At 34.5% G+C, this 20,364-nt stretch overlaps 1 protein-coding gene across 1 annotated transcript in view; it reads right to left on the reverse strand.

The window, feature by feature from the left end:
- Positions 1 to 1,652: 1,652 nt before the first annotated feature.
- Positions 1,653 to 20,364, reverse strand: part of VWA3B (von Willebrand factor A domain containing 3B) — a 59,481-nt gene continuing 40,769 nt past the window's right edge. The window contains 9 exon segments of the mRNA XM_066176548.1: positions 1,653 to 3,511; positions 3,514 to 3,677; positions 5,481 to 5,578; positions 6,127 to 6,264; positions 7,451 to 7,575; positions 8,333 to 8,453; positions 11,977 to 12,196; positions 13,375 to 13,425; positions 16,290 to 16,408. Of these exon segments, the coding sequence (XP_066032645.1) occupies positions 3,417 to 3,511; positions 3,514 to 3,677; positions 5,481 to 5,578; positions 6,127 to 6,264; positions 7,451 to 7,575; positions 8,333 to 8,453; positions 11,977 to 12,196; positions 13,375 to 13,425; positions 16,290 to 16,408 (1,131 nt within the window). The 3' untranslated portion in view covers positions 1,653 to 3,416.

A 20,364-nucleotide genomic window follows, 5' to 3' on the forward strand; every position in this document is an offset into this window, starting at 1 on the left:
TCATTATAAATTAAAAAGGAGATTTTGGCTCTGATAGCCATTATTTACTAATGCATCAGGCAATGTAGTGTATTACTGTGTATCATGCCTGTCTTCAAATTTTTTTCTGATTTTTTTTTCTAGATACCCATTTTAGAAAACTGCCAAGGAAGTTATATGGAATGAACATTGATTTTAGGCATTACAGAACTCAAAGAAAACTAGAAAGACAGGCAGAAGAATTTTTCTACAGAAAAAGATACATTATTTTATTGCACCCATGAAAACAATTTTTGCAATAACCAAGGACAGAGTTAAGTATCAATGGTCTTGCTACATCAAATAGTATTATTTGAGTTACAAAGACAAAGAATCATTAGCCAACAGTCAGCAGGAATTTGCCAGGGTTTTATTCACTCATGAACACACAGAGGTAACTAACACAGTAAGAGCAGCTAGCATACACATCAAAATAATAATGTTTCAAATAAAGCAGTTCTGGAAGAAATAAGAATTCACTTCAACACAATAATGAAGCTAATATATGCTAAATAACTAACACAATTACTTAATCTTTATTCACCTCTGTTTATGCTCTTTCTGAAGTGGGACCAACAGGAATGGGCTGTTGATTCCTCTTAACAAGCAGAAATATTTTAGCTGAGCATAAATCAAACCACAAACAGTCCAAATTCCCTTAATTCATATAGGGCCCACAGCTCTGTGGAAAAATAAGGCTTTATGGGAATACAAGGTTTCATCCTTAGGCTTCATCCTAAGAGCTGTGTAGCTGAATCCACATTAACTTGGGGATCATAATAATCCATCTTGGTATCTGGCACTGCTCATTCAAGTTTAGGGGAACTTACTACCTCATATAACAGATGAATGTACACATGAAGGCAGCAGAAATGTAGGCAGAAGTGTTGATTAACACATCAAATAGTTAGAAATCATAGCCCAGTCAGATATATATATATATATATATATTTTTGTGTGTGTATGTATCTGGACATAAGAAGTAACAAGACAAACTTTTGTAAAGGAAATGCAAGAAACACTGATGGCATTAAATGCAATACACACACACACACACATAGTGAAAACATTTATATAAATATGAAGAAAATGCCTTTACTTCAGTCAAACAGATCAGGACTACTGAGCTTTTTCAGAAGTTAAAAGATATCCAAATTATTCAGATATTTGATATTACAAGGAAAAGAATATGTGAGAGGAATATACATCTTTCATATAAAGCCAGTTAAACAGACTGCTTTTAGAAATCTAAAAAGAAAAAAGCATAACCTTCTTCCTCTAAAAGATATTTAACTACAAAAGTTGTTATTACAGCTATTCAAAACATTTCTCTGAGATGCTGATTGTTTTTAAAAATCTGCCTTTGATATAAACAATCCAGAAATAATAGAGTATCGAAAACAACTACTGGGAAAACCTGGAAAGAGAACACTCTGATGAGCACCCGGTGTATGAAAGGCAGTATTTGAGACTTCAGAGTGATACAGGTGTCTGAAGAGGAAAACAGGGTGTTTCACCTCACTTGTGCAGTTCAGGCTCCTGACTTGAATATTCAGCCTTATTTCAGCACTACAAAAACTCCATGAAATGAAAGTTCATTGTTAGATACCTGATATTTATAATACTTGGTCCACAGAGACTAACTGAGTAATTCATTAGAATGGCAGGGCTTTCCAGCTCCTCATCCATGTTATTTAACACCTACCCACATCAGTGTAATCAAATATGACAACTTTCAAGGAAAAGCGTTAACCTGCACAGGGGAATCTCACAGATCTGGTGCTCAACACATATTGAACTGCTAAGCAGTAAGTGTAAGCTAATAGTTCATACTTGACTGGAAGCTGAGCAGAAGGAAAACACAATGCCAGGCAAATTTGTTTTCTTTATTCTCTTAATCTTCAAAATAAAATCCAGCATTAACACAGTTCAAAGAGATGCGCATATCAGGGGTCAGGTAGCACATTTGATATAACTTCCAAAATTAAATACACAGAGTGCTGTGAAACATTATCATGGTATGAAAATGGGGCAACTACCTACACCCAAAGAGGATAAATACACAGTCATGTAGAGAGATTGGATAAAGAGGTATCTAATGAAGTCATGTGAGGATGACCATATAGTGTTATTTAACATCTTTATCAGCTCAGATTTTTCCCTTTCTGATAAAACACAGGAGGATATGTAAACGAAAATAAATTTTAGAAAAAAACCACCCATATTCAATATTTGTGGCGTCACAAGAAGAGGACAAGGTACCTTCTTCAGCATGTTCGACCTGCATATGACACTGAAACCATGTTAGGATACTATGAGATTATTTGCTAAGTCTAGGCAGGATTAAAATGCATAGATAACCACTGCTCTCATGTAATCTTTCCTCCAAGCTGCAGGGAAGCAGTTACAGGACTTGCTGATCACATTAGGATTATTTCACATTTCCTCAGCACCTGCATCTTGAAATGTCCAAGAGGAAGGTGTCTGGGATAACTGAGCATTTCCAGTGCCATAGCCTCACCTTTGGAAACCATCGTTTCTCACTGGACAAGCCTAACACCTCTGCTCTCACATAATTCTGATCAGGCCACTCTTAAAATACCCATTATATAATGGGCACCATAATACCAACTATAAGCACTGTAAATGGACTTTGCAGGCAATCTTTAAAAGATGAGTGAGAACACAGAAGGCTCATTCAGATGAGCCAAATCAAGTTGATTTAAACACGATGATTGAGTGAATTTGTAACCCATCACTTCTGGAAGCAAATAAATAATGAGACTGCTGAAAACATATTTTAAATGATACAAGGAGGTATACCTAGCAAGCATGGATAAAAACCCTCTTATCTTTCCACTGACAGTAGGATCTTGAAAATGAAGAGCTGACTGACATGTAATGGCAGGTCTACACTAGCCCAGTTTTTGCTCCAGAGTGACAGGGAGCATAGGTACTGCTGTCAGCTTTAACTGAGCCAGCTCATACACCAAAAGCAATTTAACCTCTGAAGCATTGAGTTACAAGTGCAATAATTTAATACCCAAAATACAGACATAACTTTAATCTAACAAAGAACAAACAGCAGAGGGACTGGAATATATACTCTGCTTACAAGCAGGTACTAAGGTTTGGTGTTACTGCATCCTCACTGCTACTACAACTGTTAGGGAAATTAAGGTGGCATATGCTGGAACGTGCTTTTTTCATTTCTTGCCATTGCTGTGAAAACACATGCTGAGAAAGTGTCAAGAACAGTTTCTAAAAGAGGTGAAAGAATTTCATAATATAGGACATGGGAAAGCTAACTTGGCTAACACCCAGAAATGCAGAAACCTGTTCCTTGTGTGGGGAGTAGCTAAAGGCCCATCACAAATGCTTAATTCCTATTACTTACACTATTTCAGAGCTACATCTTTACCTCTAAATTCTTCCTTATTGCTAGACAGTGAATTTCTTCCTCTCTGTTTTACTTCACTTCTGGAGACAAAAGATTATCAAAGTCTGACATTGTCTCCCTGGGATGCCTTTTGTCTACTGTTGCCTTCCTCTTTTTCTTTTTTTTCCACTTTTCTTTCACAATACTTCTCTTTGCTTCTTCTCCTCCTTCGTCTTCCACAGGTGGGCAAGGGCAGGGCTTTGTAGTCTCACCATCCAGGCTGGAAAACCAGAAAAGGAAATCCACAAAGCTAAAAGCACATATCTCATAAAGCCTCTTTTACAAGACATAGATTTCACCCTTTTCCACAACTAACAGTACTGACAAGAGAAGGACTTACCGCACTCTTGACCATTTGACAGGGCTATGAATCTTCTACAATTCAGTTTCCCTTTCCAATTAAATTATGCTTTTGCATTGTTCTTATCAACAATATCAGCACTTTCTCATTAGATCTGTTCATACCCATGAGCAATATGCTGCAGTGTCCCCTCCTAAGTAGGACATAGGAGGTAGGGATTTATTTTAGAAATATAATAAATAACCAATTTTACTGGGAAGCACACTTCCACACCCTCCTAAAAGGTAGTGGCTCTAAGGGAAGCTCCATTTAGTGTATACATTGCAGTTAATTCTCCAAAGAATCCCTCTGTTTGTCAGTGCATAACTCTATTTTCTCCTCATTTGTACATAAAAATGGCAAGTCAGCTTGCTAATAGATTCTCTTTGGAGAGTGAATATTTGTAATAAAGCACTCATTTATGAAACAGTGCATATAGAATGGACAGTATTCTTCTTGCTTATGCATTTAATCACATCTTTTCTTAATATGGTACCTCATTTAGAATACAATCAAACTCAGTAGAAGGAAAAGACTTCTGCTGATTTTGGTGGAACTCAAACCAGCTATGTACCTGCCTTTTTCCAACTGGTTGTATGCATTAAGAAGGAAACCATGGTCTTTAGGTTTGCTTTTTGGTGAGAAGAGGCTACTGTCACATCAATGATGTGGCCTGGGAAAAGGCATTGATGTATTCCCAGATTTGGGATTCTGCTCAGTAAAGAGAGGGCATTCATTTGTTTGTGTGCTGTGGCTGCAAGCTGGTGGAAGGTTGAGTTTCAAACTGTACTGGGATTACTACTAGAAAATACATGGGAATCACAGGACTTGAATCTCAGTTGCTTTTCACTACATCATTCTCAGTGAATCCAGAGATCAGCCCACATGGAAAAAGCTATGAATGATGAAGTTTTCCATGGTTTCAAAAAAAGGAACAGCACAAATTCATGGAAGAAAATTCATTCCATCAAGGCTGTTAAATACAGAGACCCTAATTCTGCTTCAGAGAATTTTTAAATCCCAAATTATTGTAGGTTGGGAATGTATTCTGGAAAAATATCCCCAGATGGTTGTTCTGATCTTACTGTCCATCCTAAGGTTGTCTGATGTTGTTAGTGCTCTAAAGGGTGTCACAATTTCATCTGGATTAAACTAGAACTTAATACAAGATGCAAACGTAATCCATAAACAGTTGGAACCACTGCGTTTTCAGTGCACACTTCATTTCTTACTGCACATTTATTCTGCAGAACCTAAGCAGGGGCTCATACTCATCTTACTCACTCTCTCGCCATCATTTTCCAGATTTAAGCCCAGAAGATGAACAAGTATCTTAGGAAAAAAAAGCAATCTAATGTGCAGCTTTACATAACAGTAAGTATCTTAAAAGGAAAATAAGGTCTACAACAAATAGAAACTTCATCTCACCTTTCAGTAATCCCCTTAACTACTTTCTGGGACTAAGCTTCAAACCATCATATCCCACCAATGTTTCCAGAATGAAAATAAATAAAACAAATAAATTTTCACATAAACTTAGTTGCATGTGTAGAGTAAACCAGTTCACAATAGCTGTAGTTAGAGTACTACGTGTGGAGACCTGACAGCATAGCTGAATTCAAAGTGCAACATTTAGGATTCAAATTTTTAAAAATTGGTATTTTTAGGTTCAAACATACTCACTTCTCATAATCCACCTTCTGCACCGTTCTTATGTACTGACATGAATAGGCATATTTGGTTTGGTTGATTTTAATGAGCTGGCTTCTTAAACAGTGTTTCTGCAATAACACAATCAACATTCATCTAATTTAAACTGAAATTTTAAAAGCAATGAAGATACATATGCATAAAATGTCAACTGTTTAAATGTAACTGTAATCAGCCTCTAATAAAGATAATTAATATAAAAGTTTCAAGTACAAAGTAAATTTTCTTTAATGCACACTATGAAAAATGCAGTAAAATTATCATAATGGCTTGCAAACAAAAAGCAAACCAAACAAATATAATGGAATTAATTTCAGACTATACTGACTGAGTTAAAACTCCCTATGTTTCTTATTTTAGAAGCATGGAACTTGTGAAACCCATCAAATGTATTGAAGAAGAACAGAGTATGATTTAAGAATAAATGATCCTACAGAATTTCTTTGATCAGGTTTATTACATGAGCTGTTTATTGCACTCTGAAATCTGACTTACTCTGGTTAGCTAGAGACTTAGATTGGGACAGGGAACTCATTAGCCTGGAAAATTCTATCTGCCTCTTCAAAAACAGTATAATAGTAAAATCGCCAGACTGGTATCATCTTCTAGGGTTACTTACTTCCCTATTGTTGAACATCAGTACTGTGTAGAGTTTGTCACCTGTTTCCACCCTCTCTGGTGTTGCTATGACAATGGCAGGTACATAATACTCATTTTCTGCCTGCATCCCAATTCTGGCAAACACACAGTCTCCAACCTGCACACCAGGAAAGCATCAATGCAAGAACAATGTCATTTCCGAGGTTTACAAGATATGAAGTGTAACTACTAAGGTATTTTTACATGAATCATCATTCTATCATGTTCTCGTGATTTAAAATGGACCATTTAAAGAAAATAACTTGGTCCTTGCATGCTCTGATCATGCAATTTCTACTGAACCAGGGAGAGAACACAAAACAAAAATAAAAGACCAAGCTCTACTAAATGTAGGCTTAGCTAGCAAGCTGAACTAAATGAGGAAACTTTTACAAACTGCACATTCCCTTGGATTCTATACCAATTTTAAGGCTTTCAACAAGCTTTTAAACCAACCTTGGGGATTTTTAGATAATTTCAGATGTAACTGATTTATCCTAAATTGTTTTTAAAATTAACACAGAAGTCACAATTTTATATCAAATTCTGCAGGTCTCTAGAGTTGGATATAGAAGTTACAGAATTATCAGAAGCTAACATGTCAGGATTTGCCTTCATCTCAAACTGGAAAAAAAAGGTATGTCTCTAGTTTTATATGTAGCAATGCAATTATAAGCATGTTTCTTTTATTCAAAACAGATGGACCCATGCTGTATCCTCTATGCAACCATCGACTTTCTGGTGTGTAAAAAAAGGAATCACCAAAAAAACTCAGCTGTGATTACAGATAGTCACCTGATAAATTTTAAAGAAAACCAGAAATGGAATAGGGAATATAATCTTTTTATTATTGTTACTTGCCTGAGTATATGGTTATTTCCTGGATTTAAAACATGCTGTGGAAACCAAATGGTTAAAACCTGCTGTAAGTCACACTAAGTTTAAAAGGCTCTCTGACATTTATAATCTATGCACTAGGAAAAATTAACTCTAATAATAAATAGCTCACCCTTCTTCTATGGATGGGGAAATGTCCATGTTTTATAAAGAAAACAATACAGATTAATTTAGAACACATAATTTTAATAAACAAAGGAATAGAATTACAATGACAACAAGCTTCAAACAAATGAAAAGCTTTATGTTGAAATAGCACAATATTATTATAATGAAACACTCTTCTTTAAAATAAATAAATGTATTTAAAAGAATTTTTTTAAAAATCTATAACTTATTAAAGGTCTGAGGAAATAAACAAAATATAAAATGCATATCTACAATCATGAAAAAATACAGTTTTTTACCTGCAGATGTGGGCATGGCATAGCACCTCCCACAGGTATAGTGAACTTGACAGGGACATCACAGCTCCCACCATTGCTGAAGTGAACAAGTGCACAGGTAGAACTGGTATTCTTTATCACAGTTCCTTAAAAACAACAGAATAAAATATTCAAATTCTTTTTCTTTCACCCCTTGTAGTAATTATTTTGTAAAAAAATCCTATAGGCTGTCACACATCACTGAGGTCACACATGTCTATACTATACATTCTTCATTTTCATTTAGCTACTGTATGTCATGGCAATGAAGACATTTGTACCTAAAGACCCTGCCTTAGTAACCATTCTTAATAATGCTATAAAAAGAAAATTAAGTCTTTTTCAAGCACAGGTCTGAAATTTGCAAGCTTATCAGGTTAACATAATAAAACTGACAGTTAACATAATAAAACTACTACCACAGTTTAAAATATGTAATTGAAAAAAAAGCCCAACCAAACAAGTAAAGGTAATACAAAGATAAACACATACATATGGAAAATATTTTTCTCAAGATAATAACAGAACTGAGTTTTACCTACTAACCATTCTGGCTTAAAATTCAACAAAAAGGCAGCAGCATTTAGTGATCTTTTTGGACACTTGAAAAACCTTGGCTTACAGTTTCCTTGCATACTTTTCATAGACAAATATATCATTGCTCTCCAGCTTCACAAAATGAATGTCTTCTTATAAATGTATATATAGATGCACATACAAAATATACATTCATTTTTCATGAATATGTACATGTAATAATATATGTCACTAAGAAAGAAGTAGTTAATTATGACCATAACTTATGTTTTATCAGTATTAAGGAACACTAAATAATATTGAAAATGTGGACAAAAATATATATACCTGGATAATAAAATCCTGTGACATCTGATCTTGCAATAACCTTTTGATTTTTCTGAGTTGCATATATTTGACACTTTTGTCTTGTCTTAGACTTCAGCTTCCCACTTTCTTCTTCAAATCTCTGTAATTTGACACAATTATTTCTCTACAACAGCTAATGCAGTCAGCCTTAATCAATTATTTGGAATTATTTAAAAATTTAGGTTATGTAATTCTGTAGTTCTTAATTCTGTAAGATCTGTACAGAACACACAGTAAACTGGAAATACTTTAAACTTTCAGAATAGTTCTAAGTACAGGAAGTACTCATGAAAGAGTTTTCGCTATAAAATCCTGTTCTGTATGATCATAACAATACCTATATTTTTATGTGTTCAGGCAGAAATTTACCTTGATGAATTATAGCTCTGGCTACCATTTTACTACAAAATTTTTATGAAGTTGCACAACTCATATTGAAGGATGAGGTAAAGAAAAAATCAACTCTTTTTTTCAGAATATGAAAATTTGCTCTACACATTCCTTTTGTCCACATAGAAAAGTTTTCACAGTAATCTCATTTGCATTAGAACTGCCTCACTGTATGGGATGAATCATTAAAAACTCAAATATGAAATCAAAAAATGTTAAAAAAAATCTTCAAGTGTCTGGGAAAAAAGGTTTATTTCTAAACTATAAATTCAAAATTTAATTAACATTTTCAACCATTTAAAAACATCCCAGTTTAGCAAAGTATTATACCACATCTTCCAGACCTGCCACTGCCCATTATTCTGCCCCACTAGTTTTGGTTCTTCATACACTAATTATTTTTGCCACTCTGCTCACAATAATGTTCCTAAATATAAATTAAAAGCAAGTGCAAAACTTGATTATAATAAATCAGTTTCACCACTAAATGAAAAATGTGGCATTTATTTTCACCATTAAATAAATCAGTTTCACCATTAACTTTTAAAACATTTATTAACCTACCTCGTGAACAATTTGCAGGCATCCATCTCTTACATGGTTCTTCTGAATCATAAAAATATGCAACTTGAAATCTCAAACTTCCACAGATCTACACATTGTTCTGAAAAACTACCATAACTCGCAGACTCTTAATAAAACCCGTTTGCTAAGGTGTGTATGACTTGCTTCTTTTTCTGATGACATGTTTTTTCTTTAAAAAACGTATTTGATTTGATAATAGATTTTCCGTAATAGTCAATAATGATGGAAAAGATATCAGTAACTTTGACTAAATTGTTTATTCTCAGTGTCACTATAATTATCACAATCTCTTTTTTTCAAACTCCCCCTCAAAAATCACAAACAACCCTAGAAAAAAAGTCCTAAAAATAAGCAAAACAAAAACACACAAAAGAGGCAAGGAGATATTTTAAATTGGAGATACATGGGGTTGTTCTAGCTTATTCTTTACCCCTACAGAATATTAATTATATCAACAGTTTGGGTTTTCAAACTCAGACTAAACCAGAGGCTCTTCACAGTGCTTAACTGACTGCTTGAAGTATTAACTCAACAAGGGCTGACTTGGGAGCAGACCTACAGCTCCACAGACACAAAAAGATATTTGGGTAAAGCATTTACTTAATTCCTCAGGCTCCAAAAGGACAGCTGCTGCTGAATATTTATTACCAACTAATTTGTAATGCTTGACTAATAACTTGGGCAACTTCCAGCACTCCGCATTAATCCAAATACTAAAGACGACACAAGCATCCACAATGAGAATTCTGAGTCTTGCAGAATTCAGGTGGCTCAGAAACACTGTTTAAATTCAAATCCATCTTTCTTTTCTCTCACACAGCTTTTAGGTGTTCAGCAGGATTGACCCAGACACTGTTAGAGTGGCCATTTCTGGCATTCAGTATTTTTATTACGAAAGAGCCCCATCTGATTCTCAGGGATTTTTACCATGTTTCTCTCTGCTTCTGTTGAAGGAAATGCATTAAACCACAATGGGTAAAGAAGACTTTATTTACTTCTTTCAATAGCTGCTACATTTTTAAATTCCCTTTTAAAAAATACTAGTCTTTGCACTTTCCTACTATAAGTGAGAATAGACACGAAGAATACCCACAGGTCTCCATGTATCTTGGCTCAAACTTTGTTTTTTCATAATCCTAACACCTCCAGAGTCAAGCAACTACCTTTTTTATCCTGGGTGCCAGTGGGAACAAGCCCATTCTGTGTGGACCTAGCCCATTTTTATGAAAGAGCCTAAAAAGAAAGAGCTAAAAACGAAGGTGTTTTCTTTAAAACTCAGTGAAAAAATCATCAGGAAATTTAAAAGTCTGCTTTGCTGTACAGAGTTTCAGGATAATTGTGATTTTTCTATGATGTCACAATGACAATTTTCATTCAGTGCCATACCAGCTATTTCCTTGCTGTAATGTATTTCAGTTGGCAGTTTATTTCTCTATACCCATTTTGTGGGCAGACATTGCAGTTGGCAAAACCTTCAACAAAACTTTCAAAAGGCTCCCCATTTTTCTTCATTTTTTCCCCTCTGTTTTTCTACCACATAAATGGAATTCTAATTACATCTGCATTTCTGCCTCTCACTCTTGAAGCCTTTCAGTTGCAGATTAGCAATTACTGAAGATGCTACTCTGATTAGACTCCTAAAGCAGGTTGACTCAGGATAAGTGATTGCACAATGTTAATCACATCATGTCTGAGAGCACACACTGGTTGTTCCAAGGCAACAGTAAAATTGCACTCAACAAATGAAACATAAACATGTTTCTGCTGCTCTTGCATTCGTACATTATACAGCATAGGTAAATCAATAATCAAAATAGCTGTAACAGCAATGTAGTATTTTCAAACTAATGTGAAATGAATCAATCATCTGTTTTTTGAAGACATTAAAATGTTTTCAAATGTGCAGTCTTTAATGGAATTAAAAAACTCAAAAACTACAGAAAACACACATACGTGTGTATATACAAAACCACTAACTTCAGTCATAGCTTCAGAGTAGCTAGACTAATGTATTAATGCTAGACTAATGTATTAATGAAATGGAGGAAAAAAGCCTCACTACAGAACCAAAAGTGGGTGTTCACTTCAGAATGAGCTCCAGATGCCACTGACTCAGTTCACAATGCTGTGATATTGCCCACCAGTTCATGTATACCAACATTTTAGGGAAAGTTGAATTTTAGTGTACAAAAATGAAGTTGAATCCCACCTCTTCTCTCTATATTTTCTTTTACAAGAAAGTACCCTGGAAGATTACAGTGGATTACTCCAATATTACAAGATCTTTTAGTCCTGTTTATCAAATATTAACCCAACCACAAATCTTGTATCTAAATTGCCTTTAATATATCTGTTCTTTCTGTTTCCTGCCATCATTGCAGCAGTAATAAAGATCCTTTGCTGCAATTTATTTCTAAAAGGCTCCATTTCTGTGGCTCTCTCTGAAGCTTCAGAACTTCTACCTCCCCAATATTTAAAAAAAGTAATTGAAAGCTTGCTCTCTTTTTAACTACCTTCTTTCCTCTATCCACTTTATTTAGAATCATGCTACATGTATACTTTTTCATCTATGATCATGGAAAAAATATTCCAGAGGTACATAGTGAAGAGGAATATCTAAGGGGAAAAAATCCCCTCCCAGGTATTACCTTTTTATTGTTGTTTATGTGTGATTCTGAGCTTTTCTCAGTTTCCTTTTTGACAGCTTCCTGAAAATCAGAGGCTTGTTGCATATATGTTAATGCTGTCAGTATCTCATCTTCTAACAATTTTACATCTTCGTAGGGAACTGGCCATCCCAAGTTCTCTAAAGCCTCCAGCAAAGCTTCTTTATGCTGTATATATTGGACTGGCTCATCCTCTTTAAATCTGAAAACATTACATATTTTTTAAGAAACTAATAATCATAAGTAGGAAAAACTTTAATTACATCAGCACTTTGCAGATAGTCACAAATTGTGAAGACAGAATAAAGAATCAGATTTGCCCAATTTATCTTCTCTATGCTGCAAGTTCTTGCATTTCATCCAGATACTGCTGTGTTCAGTCGAACAATCACGTCTGGTATAACTATATCTTATAGAAAGACAGCTACAGAGAAATTCAAATGGCTGAGCTATAATTTCTGAATAATAAATCTAATATTTTAATGTCTATGCACCAATATTAATGATTAATACACTCTTCTAGCAATAGGCTGTGCAACTGCTACAACATTTTTTCCATTACGTGCATAATTGGCCGTATGTTATCAATAATTAAACATTTTGGATGACACCCTGTCAAATTTCCATACTCTGCAACTTATTGTCTATCAAGAGACACCTATTTCCTTTTCTTTTATTTTTTCATTGCATGCTGTTTTGTTTAAGAGTCTTCATTTCCTTTCTGCACCAGAATGAGGTTTAAGTTCTCTTTATTAATGATAGAAGTGTAAGGGTTTTATGTATTAGCTTATGTCTTCTTAAAAGCATTCTAGTTTTCATTCCCGTTTTTCAGTGAAGAAAAAATTCAGGTCCATTCAGTTTTCATTAATTGATCTTCACTTTATTCTCTGGCACAAACAGATGCTAACTTCACTGATGTTTATACAGCAATTAATTTTTAAATCAACATAAAAAATAGGCTAGTTAACATAGTACAAACTTCCAGAGTGACATACAGCTCCAGTACATGCTTTTAAGGTGCTTACTACACCTTAACAAACCAGCCACTAGAGAATTCTTTATGGGATGAGAGATCTACTTTGATGTCAAAAGCAATGACATGCTGCCCTCCCAAGGCCCTGCACTTGACACTGATTAAGGATAGAGAAGGAACATTCAAATGGAACACAAGTCCTTTCCTTTAAAAATAATCAGCACCGCAAAAAGGAGGTCCAGAATTTAATATTACTCTGTATCTTATATACATTTTTAAAAGCAAGGTATATTTATGAAATATTTGAAAATTAAACCAGTTGGTTATAGAAGTAGTGATAAAAAACTACCAAATATTTATGACCAGTCCTTCAGAGGTGCATTAGAAAACCAAAAGTGATAGCTTACTTGTCTCTTTCCTCCTGAGATAGTGCTCTCCAAATAATTAGGTTCAGGCGCCTATTAAAGAAAGCAAAGCAGTTTTTGAAGGAATGCAGTCCCTTGTGCAGCTGATCATCTCAAAACTAGCAAATAAACACAGTTTCTTAAGATATCTGCACTGATTTGTATTCCAAGCACACTGTATCATCAAATTGTATCCGTATCATTCAGCTATGAAATTATCAGCTGCAAAGGAGATGGGAAAACACTATCTCCCATCAAATAACAGCATGACTATTTCAGGGTCATAGAAGGTTTAATGGCAATCACTGCTGCTTCCTGCCAGGATTTTCTATGGATGGTTGTCTTCAGCACCAGCAAGTTAAATCAAATAACAAAACTGATTAAATGCCAGTTAAGCTGCACAGTTCCTCCAATTAAACATTTTCAGAAAATGTAGTCTGAATGTAGTAATGCTAATTTCTATTTTTTTTTCCCTGCTAAGATTACCCCTCAGTTGTGCCATTCGGATTCCTAATTCATTAAACTCTGGCTATGAAGAAAAACTACTGACAGGAAAACAGAAGTGATTATCCCAAAGCAGTACAGGTCTGAGATCTTTTAAAATCACCGCTAAACTTTCTTCTTTTGCTTTTTAAGACATAAATTTTAAACTCTTATAAGATCATCTAGCTAATGGTTTTCTCTATTAACATCCCAAACATGCTGTCACTCGATTACTTTATTTCAGCTACAGAAATAAATCTTTACTGATGATTCTAATTACTGCAATTCTAGAAAAAAATCCAATATTTCCTTTGGATATGAGAACAAATTCATTGCTAGGAAAAATTCAGATTGTAACCTGATTGACTACAAGTAGTCTTGCCAGATTTACTGGTGCACATACAAAAAAAAAAAAAGAAAAAAGAAAAAAAAAAAACCTAACAAAAAACCACCACATTAACAACAGATTCTTAATACTAAATTCTTGATGATTCATTTTATCTACCAGAAACTAAATCCCATCATTTTTAGAATACAAACTACTTAGTTCATTCTCAATATACAGTCTCAGCATGCTCCAATGCCTATTTCATCCTTCTAAATCTGCGCACTCATAACTAAGTTGGTAATAAAAGCTTCTGCCTATACAAAATCATACACATTATGAAGCTTTCAATGTTTTTCTCCTTTTATACTGTATATTCTCTTTGACAGACCACAAAAATTCTGCCCTCACCACTTTCTTTCTCTAAATCTGATGCTAAACTCAATCTGCATTTGGGGAAAATACTGGCATGTTTGCTTGAAACCTGGATGCCCTGATGTATTGTTTCATCTACATATGTCAGAATAAATTTATGACCAACCACTATTTACAAAGCTGAAATGAAGCTTTTGGAAATTCAGTTAATAGAAAAGGGCTGTGACATCTAGAGAAGAGAAAAAAAATAAATAAAAAAAAAAAGACTGGCTTGCTGTTTCACATTTAGAGGAAAAGCAAAAAGATCTCTCTTTTATACTGCCAATTATAAAGATCTTCAGGTAGATTTGTCTTCTATACCTCTTTTTCATGGAAGTAGGAACTCAATCCTACTATTGTAAATACACTGATTCATTGATCTCTGTTGGTAAACAGAAGTAAACAGTAATCTTTATCACCAAAGTTTCAAGGAGACTGTGGAAATGCTAAACAATTTTCTTTCCCTTAAAATCAAAGTCACTAAATGTAAATTATTCAATGGTATGGTACAACAATGAAAAACCTGAATTTCTTTCAGAATTCACCATCACAAATACACCACTTAAGCCTTCTATTAAAATGAGTGACAAATCAATTTCTATGAAATCTTCATCACCCTGATAACAACAGTGTTGTCTCAGTGACAGAACAAACAAAACAACGGACTTTTATTCACTGAACTCCATTAATACTAGACATAGCAAGCATCATTTTCAAATCAAAATTCTTGATTTTTACCACAAAAGACTTCTATAGGACAATAGGATTGAAAAAGAAGGCTATATAGCATGCTTTAGAAAGAACTGGTATGATCATATAGCCACCAAGGAAAATAATCTCAAACCTTAAAGACCCCCTGTGGAATTAATCAGAAAACAAGGACTAAACACTTGTCATCAAGGGGGTTTTGGTCATATAAAATAATTGCTGCTGTAAATGTCATTAGAATACAGCTTAAAAATATTTCTTAAAATAATTCTAGTCAAAGCTCTCATATGATTACTGAATTACACCATAGTCAAATAATTGCATTATTTCAAAAAAATGCACAAAGTTGGATTAAGGAAAGAAGTAGCTTAGTGATCTAGAGTAGCTTTTTTCCTCTTTACTTCTGTTGTGCTTTTACTAACGTTTAATTTAAAAGTACAACAATGTATGCTGCTCAAAAAACCCACAAAAACCCCACCAAATATAAACTGTCAGTTTGTTATTGGTGCCTCAGTTATATTCTTGTATGCATAGTTGGGTGATAGAGAGCTGGCAGCAAAAAGCAGATCCTTAATTTAAGTGTCAGTCTATGGATATAGGAGCTTAATTTTAAGTTAAAAGTCTGGTTAGCATTGTATGTTTACGGGCAATTCCTCCTGAGGGATGACCGGTTTCAGGTTTGCTGCCAAAGTGTAAAAGAATTTTGCTTTTGTCACTGAACAAACATAATACGAGCAACATATTGTTATTTATCTCCTTGCCTATATTATCTGTTTTTACATTGGGGGGGGGGGGTTTGCTATGTTTGCTTATTTGTTTGTTTGTTTTTAAGAAAAAAATTTCTCCTACATATTGATGGTGGATTAAAGTGTGTCAACACGTAGAATTACCAGTAATGAGCAAAGCATGTGTGCGGAAGTACCAAGTACCTGAGGAAAAAACTGAAACATGACTGCAACCATGATAAATTTCTGATGAGTAGACTTGCCTCTCATAGGATTTAATTGCTTGTTCCAGTTTCTCTTTATAGGCATCAAGATTCACTGCCCAAGGATTAAGTAGTGCAATCCCCTTCTTGTCACTGCTAGCATAGGCCAATGGTAACATCTATTATACAATAAAAGACATGGATATCATTTATCATACAAATTTTTGAATGGCTGAACGCCGAGGCTCAGAACAGTCAGAAGGAACACTGGAAGCTGCAGAAAGAAAAATCTAAGCACCACAAATGTCACAATTAAGACAGAGTTTCCAGCCAGTTCTTCTAAAATTATATAATCCCGTTATGCAGAAGTTACAAATTAAGATACCTAACTACTAAGTAATTCTAACTAAATCAGTACTGTCAAACAACTCACTCTAATAATGTAAGTCAGAAGGAAACAAATATGTCTACTGCATGACAATATTCCAGGTTTTAGTGCCTTAAAACATTCTCATACCTTCTAGCATCTAATTCTGGCACACAGGTGTGAGAGTAGATATTCAAATGTATTTAATGCTCTTATTCTGGAGGACATCATTTTGTAAGGAATTAGAGTAGTTAAGCTGTAGAGAGATATTTCTCACTATCACACTGATCACCAAAGAGCAAACAAGGTGTACATTGGTCACCGAAACTTGTCTTGATTATTCAGGAACCTAATGAGGTTCATCAGAATCAGGGACTTCAATATTTTTCAAATCTTCCAATACGACACCTACATAAATCAACTTCCTTATAAAATAAAAATGAATACAACTGGAAGTAGATCTTCAAAAACAAGAGAAAAAGAGTAGAAATGGATGACAAAAGAGGAGGAAAGATGCCTTTCAAACTCTCAGTCCAAAGTCCCACAGTCTTTCAGTCTCTTAAATTATTCAGTAGTTCGCAAAAGAAAAGCTGTTTTACATATCAGTGTCCTGATGCTGAATATAAACCAAAAAAAAAAAAAAAAATCCAAGGAAGAAGTGGAGAAGGGGAGAAGAAAGAAAGTTACTCTCCCCACAACTGTCTTCAATGCTTATGATTGAGTGGGACTCTTCCCCAAACGCCTGTCTGAGATCAGGATATAGATGAGAAAAACATGGATGAGGTTCAATTTACATTAAACTAAAACCCTTGTTGGAGTGATAAGACAAACAATCAGAAAATAGAGCAATAAAGAGAATTGTTTAATTGAGAACATTTTTCAGTGACGCTTTATTTGTGTTTGAATCATCTCAGCATAGCTGGATTCCAAATTGCAACAGTATAAATCTTCTTTTAGGAGCAGTGCTGTGACTTTATATCATCCTCTCTTTTGAAGGACATCATCTCTCTGATTAATAAATCTGTGTCACATCAGTGCCAGACCACATCAAAGCTTCTAATAAGAAACTAATCATAAAATCACTTAGAAGCTAAAGACAATGGGAACATGTCAGTGAAAATATCTTGCCAGAGATAGATGAGGTAAATCTCTGCCCACAATTCTGAGCTGTGCTATCTGGTTACTTGTCATTTCCAGGTGAAGTTTGAAAGCTGACAGGCAGGGAAGTGATGACCCCTCTCCAAGTTCTGTAATGTCGTGATTGTTGTCAACGATGTTACACAAACCAAGGTAACAAAAGTTCAGCAGGGTCTCACCGTGTGGGAGCCCACGTCTACATTGTCTTACAAACTCCAAGAGTAATTTCAAGTACAAACAGCATAATTTGCAACATGAATATTTAATATAGTTTATAAAATACTTTGTATAGAATAGAAGTGGCAGACAAGCATAAACACTTATTATACTTCAGAAGACAAAAAACAGAATGGCACGTGTTCTTAGCAAATACTAAACTTGAAATACTATGCATACTTTGATAACAATGAAAACTGCTCATGAAGTCAAGTGGAATTTGACAGATTCAAGTGATAGAAATCACAGTGAAACTTTTTAATTGCCAATTTTTTTTTTCATTTTCTGAATTAAATACTTTAACTTTCACACTAAAAGAATTCACTTGTTTCAAAATGGCTTTTATTTCAAACCCCAAATCTCAAAATCTTAAAGAATACCATAACCCTATAAAAATTTTCTTATTTTAGACCAAAGAAAGATGGTTTTGTTGGCTGAATCTGATTCTTTTGAGCAAAGCACTGAGTCAAAACTCCTTGACTTGCAAATCTGTACTTAGATGCCACAACCGACAACATATACTTATGTGATTCTACTGGGAAGGTTTCCCCAGAATTACCATAGCATAATTTAGACAATCTCCCAAGCCATTATGTTTTTTCTGAATATGAACCTGGAAGGGTAGTTTAATAAATTAACCTCTTTGAAATAACTCAAGTGAAACTGACAGATTGCACAGAACTGAAAACAACAGGTCAGCCTTTTGTTAATGAACAGTTGTCATGGAAACATTTTCTTGCCGCATCTCCAAGGTAAGAAAACTGTTCATATTTATTCCATCATCACTGCTGGCAAAGGCCAAAAATAAAAATTATATTACCCCCTGAAAAGCAAACCAGGATGTCTGCTTTCCACACCAAAAAAACTAAGATCTCAAAAGGAACAATGCAAAATTATCTGTACATTTATTATCTTCAAAGAAATCTTCTCAAGTACTGGAATAATCAAGATCTTTAGAGTCTCCTATTCAAGCTCACTGGCTAGTCTCACCCTATTTTCTTGATATGCTGGTGTGAAGCTTGAGGTGAAGTGCGTTCTGTAGCTTAGAAATTCTACTGCTTTCACCTTGTGTGCAACTCTCAACTTTCTTTTTTGTTTCTATACTCAGCTTCAGATCCAAAAAAATCCATTCCCCTACACACAGAACAATAATTCTCCTCTGCCTGAGAAACCAAGTGTCTGTTTACAACCAATGGAGACTAGTAGGTATGAAGAAATGACAAAAATTATTATTTTGCCTTTACATCCCTGGGTCTAAAGGAAGTCCATGGATCACTGTTTGGATTCTGCAGCACCTGTTCATTCAAATAACACTGAACTTAATTCAGTCCTGAACTAGACTATCAGGAGTTCCTATGAATTGCTATTAAAAACTACTTGTACATGGTACTTGCTGAATTATAGTAGAGAGTATTTTCAAAGACAGTCTGTTTTACAGACTGCTTTGTTTCTTGCAAGGGTTGTCTGTAAAGGACTCAAAGGGCTGTTCATTGAGAACCACAGAAGACAGAGGACCTTTTAGGTATATATTCAGAAGAAGATGGAAGAAGAAGTGCCTGCTCACAAATGAGATGTAGGAGTTTTGTGAAATTCACAATGTCTTTTGTTTGACATTTACAGTAGATTGTTTTGCACAGTTTTGTTACTATAGGATGTCTGAATTTTTATGAAAAATGGCTATTGTACATCTGAAATGTTAAAATGTACCTTTTAAAAATGTTCTCATATAAAAAGGCATCTTTTAATTCTATTTTAAAGAAAATCACACTTTAAAAAAATCCTTACAGATCTTGGTTTTGACTTGGTTTTACCAAAAGAGATGAACTGGTTTTACCAAAGAGAGAAACTGGTTTTTCTTCTACAGTCTGCATGCTTTAGCAAAAATTCCCATTCCTAAATTTAAAAAACAAGCATGAGTACTTTAAAATGTAAAATTGTGTACATTTGCTATAAATCTTTCACTCGGTTCTATATCACATTCTATTACAAATCCCTCGTTCTTTATCATTAAAAAAAATAGTTGTTCAGCTTTTTCTTTGAGTATTGTCTGAAGAAACAGTTTTTATTAATTGAAATCAGGTGCAGCATATTCATAGGACTTTTGTAAGATGCATCGCACAAGAAAAATTAGAGCAACTTGCCATGGCATGGATTTCTTCTACGTGGAATGGCAATTTGAACTCTATGATACAAAAATCCCCATAAATTTTACACAATCATGTAACTGTCTTACTTACACCTCTCAAAATCTAATTTTAATTACTGAATGGTAAAACTTTTCAAAAGATCTTAGCAGTCACATGTAAAAGTTGAGAATGCACAAATCCACAAAATGTGCACCAGTACCCTTTTCCAGATGACTTTACGGAATAAAAGACACCCCCTAGTGAATTAAGTATCAGTGGAGGCTGTGGT

Source organism: Chamaea fasciata, unplaced genomic scaffold (assembly GCF_029207755.1).
Source record: "Chamaea fasciata isolate MVZ Bird 193981 ecotype frontalis unplaced genomic scaffold, bChaFas1.0.hap1 SCAF_2, whole genome shotgun sequence".
In the NCBI taxonomy this organism is placed as follows: Eukaryota; Metazoa; Chordata; class Aves; order Passeriformes; family Sylviidae; genus Chamaea; species Chamaea fasciata.